The sequence below is a fragment of the Artibeus jamaicensis genome, unplaced genomic scaffold (assembly GCF_021234435.1).
Source record: "Artibeus jamaicensis isolate MK-2021 breed Jamaican fruit bat unplaced genomic scaffold, CSHL_Jam_final contig_864, whole genome shotgun sequence".
Taxonomy (NCBI): Eukaryota; Metazoa; Chordata; class Mammalia; order Chiroptera; family Phyllostomidae; genus Artibeus; species Artibeus jamaicensis.
In genome coordinates this window covers 712,252-726,490 of record NW_026521992.1, presented here as the reverse complement: position 1 = coordinate 726,490, position 14,239 = coordinate 712,252, and the positions used below count along the sequence as shown (strand labels likewise).

The 14,239-nt window shown below is 42.5% G+C and overlaps 1 protein-coding gene across 4 annotated transcripts in view; it reads right to left on the bottom strand.

The window, feature by feature from the left end:
- The window catches only part of PTPRM (protein tyrosine phosphatase receptor type M), a 613,403-nt gene that overhangs the window by 17,205 nt on the left and 581,959 nt on the right, over positions 1-14,239 (bottom strand). For all 4 annotated transcript variants that reach the window (XM_053673443.1, XM_053673444.1, XM_053673445.1 and 1 more), the window contains 6 exons: positions 11,415-11,569; positions 11,023-11,158; positions 9,204-9,353; positions 8,338-8,511; positions 7,184-7,315; positions 343-468 (listed from right to left, as the gene is read on the bottom strand). In XM_053673443.1, coding sequence (XP_053529418.1) covers positions 343-468; positions 7,184-7,315; positions 8,338-8,511; positions 9,204-9,353; positions 11,023-11,158; positions 11,415-11,569 — 873 coding nt within the window. The remainder of the gene's footprint in view (positions 1-342; positions 469-7,183; positions 7,316-8,337; positions 8,512-9,203; positions 9,354-11,022; positions 11,159-11,414; positions 11,570-14,239) is intronic.

Sequence of the window (14,239 nt, the reverse complement as noted above, 5' to 3'; positions counted from 1 at the left end):
GCTGTTCCCTCACTTCCATCAGGTCTGCTCACACTGCACACATTCTTAAGTAGAGCCTTGCTCTCTCTCCTGTCCATGTCCTAGCATGTTCTACCTCCCCACTTTTTTCCTATATTATTTATCAATTTCTAACATATCTCATTATACCTGTTATATCTCTTATTTATTGTCTGTCATTTCCCATTAGCATGCAAGTTCCATAAGATCAGGGAGCTTTGTTTTCTTCACCTCTGTATTCCATACTCCCAGAACAGTGACTGACACCGAGTGAGCACACTAAACATTCAATGAATGAGGAAATAATGAAACGGCAATGTAAGTGCGATTGGCCGTGATTCTTACTCTGGATGCATTGTAAATACGGAATATCCGGCTGATGATGTCTTCTTCCAAATCAGCAGAAACAAATTCTACCTGGATGGGGCCATGTCTGTGAACTCCGTTCTCTGGCCAATACTGTGGACACAACTAAATTCAAAACGGAGAAACACGATGTTATTTATAAGAATAAGTTTACTCCGAACAGTCTGGATAAGGTCACTATTGACATTCAGTAATTCTTACTACTTCTTTGATTCACTTAGTTTTCTTTCCTTTCTCTTTTTTCTTTCAAGAAAGTAGACCTGAGGACTTTCTTATGGGCTGATCCTCAGCTCCACCTGTTCTTCTAATTCTCTTCCCTTCAGTTTCTCAGAAAGCATTGTTAGGCCCTGAGCAGAAAGCATTGTTAGACCTCCTGTTTTCCCAGGAGGTCACGTGGATGCTGTTTGACACACCTATCGTGAGATTCCTTTTGCTGCTGACAGGAACTATTACCAGGCCCTGGGGGGATGTCAGTAGTTGCCATTTCAAGAGCTAACATACTTAAGATGGCACACATACCTGCTAACACCCAAACCTCCTCCCTCCCCTGGGCTTGCACAGAATGGTGATCCCTGTGGGGAACAGGGCTACTCTGAGACAAGATGCTGATACATGCTGGGTTGCATTTTCACGCTCTGATCCAAACGCCCCCAGCTGTGATCTGGAAAACCTGGTGTAATAAGAGTAAATGCTTTACCTGAAGGTGGTTTTAATAAAAAACACAATTTCCTAGAGTCCTGCACTCCAAGTATGGTGACACTAGGTAATTAGAACTTTTGCACAAACATAATGTGAAACACAACTCGATGTACAGAGGAGCAAGGTGACTTTCAGACATTTTCATTTGCGACACCCCACCAAAATACTGAATTCACAGACAGGTGAGAGAACACCCAAGAGCTTTTCTCCTCACCAACCTATCCTAAGCCCTAAGACCCAAAGAGGCATTTAAAGTTGGAAATTAGACTTCTTTTGGATTTGATATTCCAGTGACACCTTGGGGAGTATCATGCACCTTTTATCTTTCTGATTTACCCGAGGGACAAATAGCTGAGCTGAGGAAACAGAAACTACTTCATTACTTTAGAACTTATTTCTGTTGGGCCAAGAGCAGATGAAAAACGTATCAGCTCATTTTGAGCAGAGTGATGAACCACAACAGAGTTCACTAGCTGATTTTCCTTTTCTTGATGACTTTTATTTTTCAATAGATCTAAAATCTCATTGGCAAAGGGTGATTTATATGCAAGATTGCAAGACAGTTTTCAGTTACCAGTAGGTCAATCTAAAGAGCAATCTTCCTCTTTGTATTATAAAGAAGTTGGAGACTCGGACTTTATGATCAAGAATGAAAGTAGGATAACTAAGGGTACTTTTTAAAAATAGTAGTTAGAAATTACACTTATTTATTAAAGTTATATTAGTTTCAGGTGTACAACCCGACTGATTAGACATTTTATAACACACCAACTAACCATTCTGATAAATCATGTACCCATCTGACGCCATTCATAGTTATCAAAATATTTTTGACAATATCCCCTAAGCTGTAACTTACATTCCTGTGACTATTCTGTCACTACCAATTTGTACTTCTTAATCCCTTCACCTTTTTTCACCCAACCTCGCAACACCCCTTTCACCTGGCAACCATCAAAATGTTCTTTGTATCTATGAGTCTGTTTCTGTTCTGCTTTTTTATTTTGTTTTTTTAGATTTAATTATTTATATATATGTTTTTATTGCCATTCTATTGTTCACATCCCTGACCCTGTTTTCTTCTTTCTCCTTTTCCTCCTCCTCCTTCTTCCTCTTCTCTTTTTCTCTTCTTCAACCTTTTCCTTCCTTTTCTTTCTTAAAGAAGACCCTTTAACATTTCACATGATACTGGTTTGGTAGTGATAAACTTCCTTAACTTTTTCTTGTCTGGGAAGCTCTGTATTTGTCCTTTGATTCTAAATGATAGCTTTGCTGGGAAGAGTAATTTTGTTTGTAGGTCTTTGCTGTTCATCACTTTAAATATTTTTTGCCCGTCCCTTCTTGCCTGCAATGTTTCTGTGGAGAAATCAGCTGAAAGTCTTATGGGAGCTCCCTTGTAGGTAACCAACTGCCCTTCTCTTGCTGCTTTTAAGGGTCTCTCTTTGTATTTAACCCTTGGCATTTTAATTATGATATGTCTTGGAATGGGCCTTTTTGCATCCATCTTGTTTGGGACTCTCTGTGCTTCCTGGACTTGTACATCTATTTTCTTCACCAGGTCAGGGAAGCTTTCTGTCATTCTTTTTAAAAATAGGTTTTTGATTTCTTGTTCTCTCTCTTCTCCTTCTGGCACCCTCATGATGTGAATGTCAGTATGCTTGAAGTTCCAGAGTCTCCTTACACTCTCCTCATTTTTTAAAATTATTTTTTCTTTTTGTTGCTCTGATTGAATGTTTCTTGCTCCCTTATATTTCCAGATCACTCTTTTGATTCTCAGCTTTGTCTGCTCTACTGTTGATACCCTGTAAATTATTCTTCATTTCTGACTGGTTCTTTTTTATGGTTTCCATGACCTTTTTAATGCTGTTGCAGTTCTCTCTTATCTATTCTTCCCTTAAGTTCCTTGAGCATCCTTAGAACCAGTGTTTTGAACTGTGCCTCCAGTTGATTGCTTCTCTCCATTTTGTTTAGTTTTTTTTTTCCTGGAGTTTTGTTCTGGTTTTTTTTTTTTTTTTTTAACTTGAGACATGAATTTTTTTTAATCCTCACCAGAGGACATGCTTATTGATTTTATAGACAGGGGAAGGGAGGGTGAGACAGAGGGAGAAACACTGATGAGAGAGAGAAATATTGATTGGTTGACTCTCAGAAATGCCTTGACCAGGGACTGAACCCATAAGCCAGGCATGTGCCCTGACTGGACTTGGGATTGAACCTGTGATATTTTGGTTCACAGGGCTACACTCTAACCAACTGAGGCAGGGAACATGCTTCGTTGTCTCCTCACTTTAGCTGCCTGCCTCTGTTTGTTTCTATGTACCAGGCATAGCTGCTATGTCTCCTGGTTCTGGAAGAGTGGCCTTAAGTAGTAGTGTCCTGCAGGATCCAGTGGCACAGCCTCCCCATTCACCCAAGCTGAACACTCCAGGTGTGCCCCCATCTCCCCTGTGGGCTGTGTACCCCTTCCTATCATAGTTGAGCATTGATTGCTGGCGTGTCAATGGGAGGAACTTATCCCCAGGGCCACCGGTTGCAAGGACAGCTATGACCACTGGAGAATCAGCTGTGTAGGGGCCCGCCCACGGAGCATGACATACTTCAGTGGGGCTTGGTGCCTGCTGAGTCTTCCCCTTGAGTGCGTCTCTTGTGGAGGTTACTGGGTGGTGCTTTATCATAGTCTGACACTGTCCACTCAGTTTTGCTGACTCTAGGGCTCCCAAGAGGTGCTGGCCAAGGTCAGCAACTGCCTGTGTTCTGCCCAGGGCCACCCAGCATGAGTTACAAAGTGATCTGCAGATGGCTGCTGCTTGTGCTGGGCTTGGCAGTGCCCAGGAGAGGCCAAACTGAGAACCAAGGCTGGCTGCAGCTAGTGCCAGGCCTGGGGGTACTCAGCAAGAGGTATGGAGCATGCTGAGGCCATATGGCATTTGTTTGAGAGATTTTATGAAAGTCTGAAGCATGAGACAAGACAGGCTGTTTGTATGAAAAAGCCACTGGAATCAGCTTGGGTGGACCCACAAGTTGGTGGGGCAAGACATCATAGAATCACTAGGGTGGGTCAAACAGTGTGAGCCAGGTTGACGGAGTCTCATATACATTGCCCGCCTGCTGATGCTGTTGCAGGAGGCTCAGAAAAAGAACAGTGGCACCAACCATCACTTCTGTGTGTGAGAAAGCTGCCTCTCCAGCACTTGCCCTGATGCCAGACACTTCAGTTCCTCCCTGCATGTCTTTGGTGCCCTTCAAGCTGTTGCCCCAATAAGTGCTGAAGATCAGAGCAACTAAGTCTGACTAGATCCATGCATGGGCCCTTTAAGAGAAACTTCCTGGGCTCTGGCCTGATGGCTCAGTTGGTTAGGGTGGTCCTGTACACCAAAAGGTTGTGGATTTGATCCCCGGTTGGGGTGCGTATGCACGGCAACTGATAGATGTGTCTCACTCGCATCTATGTTTCTCTCACCAAAATCAATAAAAATATATTCTCAAGTGAGGATTTAAAAAAAAGAGGAACTTCCTAGGACTCCAGTAGCCCTTGGTCTCACTCAGCCACAATTCCTGCTGGTTATTATAGCCAGAATCACAGGGACTTCTCTTCCTAGCACTGGAACCCTGGGCTGGGTAGCCTTGTGTGGGGCTGGGACCCCTTGCTCCTCAGAAAGGACCTTTGGCAGTTGAGATATCCTTCCCAGTTTTTATCTATCACATGTGGATTTGGAGCCAGCCAGTTCTGGTATCTCTGCCCCCTTCCTACCAATCTCCACATGGCTTCTTTATATTCTCAGTTGTAGGACTTGTGTTAAGGTGGTTGTGAATGATGGTTGTTCTGCAGTTTAGTTGTACTTTTGATGTGGTTGTGGGAGGATTCAAGTACTGTATTTACCCATGACACTATCTTGACCAAACATTTATTTATTCTTAAATAATATTTTCATTAAATTTTTCCTTCCTCACCAGTGCTTGCTGGTGACAAGTTATAAAACCACCTTACCAAAGCTATTGCATGCTAGTGTTTATTTTCTTTTTGATATCCAAGTGTACCAACTGTTAAAATTAATAGGCATTGGGATGGGAAGTTGAGATGGTAATAAAAGCCCTAACATGCACATTTGAACTTTTCTGCCCATTTTACTCCTGACTTAGCTAGCTTTGCTTTTTGCTTGCTCTCTCAGTTCAATCCCTGATCAAAAGCTTGTCACTTACACCAAAGAAATATGAATGGGCCTGGCTGGCGTTGGCTCTTGGCACAGTGCATTCTGCACTCTGCCCAAGTAAACCATGTAGAAAATGGCTTAAATGGTGCATAACACATCCATGAACTGGACCTATAAATACTTAAAATAGTTGAGTGCTATTCTTGTACAATTGCAAAGCCTTTAAGTTCAAATGCTCAGTTTAATGTTCTCTAAAAGACTGACTCCCAGGAGCCTCTTTTCTCTCACTCTGAAAATCACTCTCACTGCTGAATGGAATTGCAGTTTCTTTGTCTCTCCTACCACTGGCCAGGCAAGGCTTGGTTTGAGTCCAGACAGTTTGGGTTTAGAATTCTGCTTTAGAATTCAAACACTGGTGTTCAGAAAGAACACACAAAAATCACGAACTTCTGGCTCTCTAATACGAACAAAAGAGTATTATCAGTACATTTTGGGATTCACATTAGGGGAAAAAGAATGATTCTGAGGAGGCAACAAGTTCCTTATTCTATAACTGCCTTTGACTAAGGAATCTTGAATTAGTGAAATTTAACCCAGAACACTGCAAGTTAGAAAACCAGGATCCTTGGTTCTATTTTAAGTTGTGTCTTTGAAGCTCTTGAGGTGTGGTTTCTGCTTGTCCAGAAACGGCTGCGATCTGTCCCCCAGAGAGGGTCAGTGGGGAAGGTGCTAAAACGTTTAAGCTTCTTAAGCAAAGGGACTAGATGAGGACAAGGATTATCATTAATATTTCATTAACTTTCAGGCTAGAGCCTTAACAATGTAATATAGATGTCAAACATAATGAAAAACATTACGGAGTTGAAGTGAATGTTCATGCCATTTATGGTAGAGTGATGGCAATAAAGTAGATTTTAGGAAGAAAAAATCTTATCCAGTTTGAAAGCTAAAATGCCTCAGACCTTTTTTTAAAAAAAATAATCTAAAAACTTATTTTAATGAAAATTTAAAATGACATTTATTCAAAGTTTATAACTTTAGAAAAGTATTTTTAAAAAGTGATAGCACTTAACACTAAAAAATTAAACTCATATTTTTCTGTTAAAAATTAAAACTATAAGTGAATGAATTAAAGTAAAACCATTCATATTTTCAGAACTTATTTTTTAAAATAATTTATGTTTCTAGCAGGTAAGAAATGAATTCAGCTCCTGAACCGGTTCACCTCAGCACGTGCTGGGTTCAAATGCAGCACAGCCGTCCAGACGTGAAGCCCCCAACTGTGTGGCCATGCCCGAGAGCTCCTAAAGGGCCACGGTGCTAAAGCTCGCCTGGCAAGTCTCTTTAAGAAAATGGTTTTTAACCCCATTACTAATATTGGGTCATTACTGTCCATTCTGTCTCTTTTGATGTTTAAGAAGAGGAGCTGTAAGGAAACCCCATTTATCATTCTGAGCTTTTATTATCTTCAAGTCCCAGTTTTATTTTTTAAATTTTTTTATGAGAGAGTTGATAAAACTAATTGCTGTCTCTTAAAATCACCTGTAGGGCTCCACTGTCACTTCCGCAGGACAATCACCCTGATGGGACCAAGGACTGGCTCACGTCCTTCCTGCGTCTCTGGTTTGCTGGTCAGTGACTTTGGCTTTGCGATGATGTCCATGTTTCTGTTCGGCTCTGACGCGCCCATTACCCGTGTCTCCCTCCAGTCAGTATTTCCATCCTTTCTTACCCTGTCTTGCCCTTTACTTCCACCATTTATAATTCCAGTTTGACATTATGGTTTGAGAAGATTTTCTGCCCCAATCCCTAGTTCCATCTGATTTTTAACATTCGTGCTTCAGCATCTCTAGTTCTCAGTCCTCACGTGGCTTTTGTGACTTGGTACAGAAGGCCACACTTCTCAATGTGTAAGCAGACAGATTTAACCCTGGGCAGGAGCTCTGGCTGTAATAACTCACGAGTCTCACCTGGGCCGGATCTACGTCATTCAGCATAACTACAGATGTGCAGTGGTAATCCAGGACCAGTCTCCAGAAGTCTTTCACTGTGTTTGGCAAAGGATGCTGCGTGACTATAAAAGCTGAAGGCTGTTTATAGCTCTGCAAACACACAAGAAAGATCCAAATATACCAGGAAATGTGAAGGAAAGAAGCTAAGGTTATTCTGTATACATACAAATTTGTGACATAAAAAACACTGAGCACATTTAACAATTGTTGAATGCTATTATCATTGTCAATGCCAAAATAGACTAAATATAAACTTCTCTGCAGGATGGTAATGATTTTCACTCTGACACTAAGAAAACAATATCATCTTATAAAATTTTTGCTATATCTGGTAGAAAAGCAACATTGGCTTTATACATAATTATTTAATAAAGAAAATTTAACTTTAATTTAAAAATGTGTACAACGGAAACAATTCTGTTTTTCCTAACAATCTTCCCTACTCATTTATATGTGTGATGGTGTTACTTATGTTTGCATTAGAAGGATACACGTGCTTTTTATAGCTCTGGAGGGCTTCAAACAAGTTCAAGTGCCCTGTTACTGATACTGCACCAATAGAATAAAATTTCCATATTAGCACTAAAAATATCCATTCACTTTTCCCATCAATTGAATAGCAAATGTTCATTCAATTAGGAGTAAATTGACTGACAGGAAGTAATGAGTTGTGTACTCTCTGTACTGACAGGCAATTTTCCCCCGTGGTGATTACTGCCTAAATTAAGAGGAAAGGGGACTCAGGTAATGCTGCCAACCATATTACCCCACTTCACTGCCTTAGTGACCTAATAGCTATCTCTTGCTCTCTGGCCAGCAGGTTAAAAATTTAAGTGTTCAGAGAGTAAATGAACATGTTTCATTTTTCAATACTTTGGGACTGATGGTTTCCAAGAGACCAAGAATGTTGGTGCTGGCACAAAAACACATGTGGAATAAGAAATGCACTTTGTTGAAAAAATAGTTTCTGTCTTAAAAAAAACCAAAACACAACCCCAAACCCAGGGCGGACGAGTCGACCAAGACCCAGGCCACATTTGGTCATCGTCCCAGTGGCTGCCCCTTGAGAAGAGTCTCCCCGTTTCCTTCCGAGGGAAGGTCAGTGGGCTTACGTCCATGAGGGCGGCGTTGATGTAGTTGCTGCTCTCCCCGTCGATGGTGATGAGGAAAGGCAGGCAGCGGTCTGGGGGCAGGATGTCCATGCAGCGGTTCTTCTCATGGTTGCGGGGCAGGAGTGCAATGCTACAGTCTTCCACACGCAGCGTTGGCGTTACCATGTTCAGGGTCTACGGGAGGGAGCACAGGCACATGGGGAAGGGAATGCTGGGTAGCGTGTTGCCTCAATTCAGGCTTCACATCCAAGTTTCTCACAGCCTGAGTAGGAGATGGTCCCCTCCCCCACCTGCCCCATAGCCCCACTCACACAGTTACCTATTAATTTCCGTCTTCTCTCTTTGGATTTTGTCTGCAGACAGTGCCTACTAGGGCCAGACACCCAGGCACTCAGAAGAAGGAGGCTGGGTAGGGTTTGGTCTGGGGCCAGGGACATTTAGACTGAATGTGAGTACAAGCAACTCTTTCCAAGCAAGTGCTCTGAGTGTATCTTGCTTGTTTTGGCTGCGCCTGCCTGGAATTGTGGGACTGCCTGGTGTCTGCTTTTAAAGTGGGGAAATGGTGTTGCTAGAGCAGTGGTTCCCAACTGGGCAACTGACCCTGTGGGGCACTGGCAACGTCCACACACATTTTTGCTAGTAGCAACTGACGTGGTGGAGGTCTTCTGGCACCCAGTTAGTAGAGGCCAGGGATGCTGTGACATCCTAAAGGACAGTCCCCACAGCAAAGAATTACCAAGCCCCAAATAGCAATATTGCAGAGGTTGAGAAACCCTGTATTGCCTCAGTGGTTTAAGATCTGACTTAGATACATTTCTTAAGGAGCAAAGTCACAGGCACTGGCCTCTTCTGTTAGCATAACTTACCCGAAATTCCTCTTTAATCTGGCTTGAATTTGTCTGTGGATCCAGTTTGTTCATGTCATAATACAGAGACCTAACTTGGGAGGCAGGGATGGAGGTGTCTCCGCAAAGACAGGCTTCTAGGATGGCATCATGGATAAACACGTATTGTTCCTAGGGATGCAGATGGGACAAGGTGGTCATGGACAAGCCAAGGCAACGGAGAGATCCAGGGGAGGCAAGACAGCCCCTCATGGTCAAGGAGATGGAGCAGTGTTCCGACGGAGAGAAATCAAGTGTGAGGGCCTGACTGCTAGGAGGGGGTGCTCCCCCCAAGGCACAGCCAGCAGGCTGCTGAGTGGGCACGTGTGACAACTTAATGGAGGAGGAGACAAAGGGCACCGCGCATGAGCACTGTATGGACTGGTTAAAACCGATCAGACACTGACAGACGCTGGAGCAAGCACAGTAACACTACAGTAACTGTGGCCAAAATGCTTTTGTAATTCTGATCCCATGAGTTTGAAACTCAATATTTTAGATGAGGAAATAAGCAGAATCTTATCTATCTATAATAATAAAAAAATTGACCAACCAAATTAATAATGCAAAGGTCCAGGCAAACTTGACATCACTGAACAAACAGTTCTGAGCACTTAGAACTACTTATTTTGAAACTTTAATTAATGTGATAATTACGAAAGTCCTTACATGTCCAGAGAGGAGCTCTTGTTTGTATACACAGTAAGCTCACAGTTTGAAAGTGGGTCCTCTGATTTAGAAATGGCACTGGTTTTCCCTACAATTAATTACTGAAGTTTTACCATAGGTATTATTAACTTTAAATTATATGAGATGTGAAAGAGCCTCATTACTTTTTACTTTAATTTCTATAAATAATCAGGACTCTTCTCAAAATAGCCCACTGCTATTAAATATCACCTCAAAGAAGAGGAGCAAGTGAGAAAGTGAATGAGGCAATGCTTGATACACTGTAAAGTATATCAGACTACATCAATATCATTATTATACTTACGACAAAGAATCCCTATTCTAAAGCAACCCCCCATGAACACAGCATTTATAGTTTCTGCTGTTTTTCTTTATGTTACCTTAAAAAAAAAGAAATTAGGTTTCTCAGTGGCTTATGTAAACTGTATGCATAATCAAAATGCAATGGTTTCTTTCTGTTCTTCTACCTCATGAATCATACTTAAAACAATTAAACATTTGTAAAAATATGAATCTCCTAGGAGCAGGATATAATAATTTTCCTCAAAAACTTAAATTCCTGGTACACCTTGAATTCTAGTTGATGGAAGTATCATACTAGCTGGCACAGAGCGCTTCTACTAAGTGGGCGAGTTCCCCACAATGCCGGCCACTGGGCAGAACTTCCAGGGACCAGGAGAAGAACAAACTGTATGGAGATTAGCCTTTGGCCACTTGGCAAATGCCTGGCTATTCTCAGAAGTCGTCTTGCTCTGGTTACCTGCTAGTTTAAAAATGTAATAAAAAGAAAGGACATTGGACACTTGAAGCCTTAAATATAGAGACTCCACTGGGCTCCCTGACACAGCAACAGCAGATTTAGGCTCATGGCTGCAGATTCTATTACCTGGGAGACCCATGGCCTTTCTGTTTGTTTAGAAAAAAAAAAAAAAAAAAACAAAAAGAAGAAGGGAGGAAGGAAAGAGAGGCTGCCAGGAATATTACTTCTTCTAGGCACTTTTGGAGAGAGAACCGCTACTGTTCCTTTCCCCCTTGGCTCTGGGTGGGGGGCGATGCAGAAGCCCCGGGCACCAGTCCAAGAACTGACGGGGGCTGACAGGGAGCACAGTACCTCTGTCTGCACCATGTTCACTCTCCGTGACCGCAGCTCCCTGACACAGTTGTAGATGTCCACCACCCCTTCCCGTTCCGCCATGTCCAACATGATGTCAATAACGATGAAGCAGCCAGTCCTCCCGGCACCAGCACTAAATGGGGAGAGATGTCTATTAGAGGAGGGAAAAGGACTCTAGTGCCACTGCTTTAAAAAAAAACCTTAGGATGGTGAAACCACACCACATAAAGTGAACCATTTCAAGTGTACAATTCAGTGGCATGTCACACATTCACAGTGTTGTGCAACCATCATCTCTATTGGATTCCAAAGCATTTTCACCACCCAAAGGATACCTATACCCACTGCCCATTGTGCTTCCTTCCAGAGGCCCCAGGTGCGCTACCTACCTGCAGTGCACCACCAATGGGCCTGCGTTGGGTGGGCTCTTGGATTTGACCTGCCGGACGAATCCCAGCAGTCCTGTGGCATGGTAAGGGACCCCATGATCCGGCCAGCCAGTGAAGTGGAACTGTCTGATCTCTCGGATTTCATGAATGCCCCTCTGCCATTATCGGTCAGCACAATGCAGGAAGAGAACAAAGGAAAATACATGATGAGCAACCGGGAGAGCATTCAGTAAGCCTCCGCAGTCAGTAAGCCTAGGGTTAGAACCTATGAGTTGCTGGGGACAAGGTCATTCTTAGATTTCACACACACTTTGAAAGCTTTATAGCAGGCAGGAAGATACTTATGGGCTGATAGCGGAGGTGATGTTTGGGGAAATGCTAATTGACAAGCATAATTCCAGCAAAAGGATGGATCTCTTTGATTCTTTGAAATTCCTTTCTAAAAAGCACATTCGGTTAACAGTTTATGTATCACTTCATTCCTACTGAGTGAGGTGTGAGCTCACAGAAAAGGAGGCACAGACCAGGGACCTAAGGAATTGAATAGTATCTATGTGCTCAACAGATCAGCCATTAAAATGCAAGGCCCTTGTTCCCTCCCTTCCACAGCCTGCTTCCTCCGTCCCAGGCCCGTGAGCGGCGCACACTGGGTGCACAGAGATGCCACTAGAAGAAGGGATGAGGGCTACTCCCCAACGGCAGATGCAGGAGAACTATTGTTCATTTGCAACTCATTTTGTCAGAGTTCTCTTTTCATTTATTTTTACTTTATTTTTTACCAGTTCATTTTAATTGTATTTTTCTATAACCATTTATGCTCCTATACCCCCTCCCACCTCCCCCACCCTTGCCTCCCCACAACCACCACACTGTTGTCCGTGCCCATGAGTTCTTTCTCTGTGTCTTTCACTCTACCCCTCCACCTCCCACATCCGCTCCCCAGAGCTGTCAGCCTGCTCTCTATCTGTGAATCTGTCTCTACTTCGCTTGTTAGTTCAGTTTGTTCATTAGATTCCACATGTGAGTAAAATCATATGGTATTTGTCTTTCTCTGACTTATTTCACTCAGCATAATGCTCTCCAGGTCCATCCATGTCACAAAGGGTAAAATTTTCTTCTTTTTATGCTGAGTAGTAGTCCATTGTGTAAATGTACCACAGCTGTTTTACCTATGCATCTACTGATGGACACTTGGGCTACTTCCAAATCTTGGCTTTTGTAAATAATGTTGCAATGAACATAGGGGTGCATATAGTCTTTCAAATAAGTGTTTCAGATTTCTTCAGATAAATTCTAAGAAGTGGAATTATTAAAATGTACATACTACCCAAAGCAATCTATAGATTCAGTACAATTTCTATTAGAATTGTTAATACACCATTGGTGTATTTCACACACTAAAATTTATATGGAACCACAAAAGACCCTGAATAGCCACAACAATTTTGAGAAAGAAGAACAAAATTGGAAGATCATGCTACCTGGTATCAAGCTATACTACAAGGCCAAAGCAACCAAAATAGCATGATACTGGCATAAAAACAGACACATAGATCAATGGAACAGAATAGAGAGCCCGGAAATAAACCCAAGTCTCTATGGTCAATTAATATTTGATGGAGGGGGCAAAAACATACAGTGAGCTGAAGACAGTTTATTCAATAAATGGTATTGGAAAAATTGGACAGATACGTGCAGAAAAATAAAACTAGACCACCTTCTTATCACATACGAGAATAAATTTAAGAAGGATTAAAGACTGAAGTGTTAAGACTCAAAATCATAAAAGTTCTGGAAGAAAACATAGGCAGTAACATCTTGGACATTGCTTGTAGCAATATTTTTTCTGATATTTCTTCTCAGGCAAAAGGGAAATGAAAGGAAAAGGAAACAGGCAGGACTACGCCAAACTGAAAAGCTTTTGCACAGCAAAGTAAACTACCAGCAAAATGAAAAAAGGACCCCGGAACGGAAGAACGTATTGGCTGATGATACATCTGGTAAGGCAGCGGTCCCCAACCTTTTTGGCACAAGGGGCCGGTAACATGCAAGACGGTTTTTCCATGAACCGGGGTTGGGGGCAGAGGGGTGCTGGAGACAGGAGCGTGGAGGTCAGGCAGTAAAGTGAGTGAAGCTTCACTTGCTTGCCCGCTGCTGACTTCCTGCTGTGTGGCCCGGTTCCTAACAGACCACGGAACAGTACCAATCCTCGGCCTGGGGTTGGGGACCCCTGTGATAAGGTGTTAATATCCAAAATTTATAAAGAACTTATAACTCAATACCAAAAAATCCAATTAAAAAATGGCCAAAGAACCTGAATAGACACTTCTCCAAAGAGGACATGCGATGGCCAGAGACATATGAAAAGATGCACAATGTCACTGATCAACAGAGAAATGCAAATGAAAACCACAGTGAGATACCGTCTCACACCTGTCAGAATGGCCATCATCAATAAATCAACAAACAGAAAGGGGAACCCTTCTGCACTGTTGGTGGGAATGCAGATTGATGCAGCCACTGTGGAAAGCAGTATGGAGTCACCTCAAAAAATTAAAAATAGATTTCTCTTTTTACATCAGGTCAACATTTAATCCATTCACTGACCTTCTGAGTGAGTGCGATGCTTCCTTCAAGTAAGCTGCCGGGCGCTAGGGCCTCAGAGACAGACAGGGCCTCTTGCCCTTACCAGGTTGTTGCAGCTGGCGTGTAGGAAGCAAGCATGTGGGCAAATGTACCACATTTTTCGGACTAAAAGATGCACCACCTCCCTCAATTTGGGGAGGAATAATGGTTGTTAATACTGCTGTTGAGTTCTGTTTACA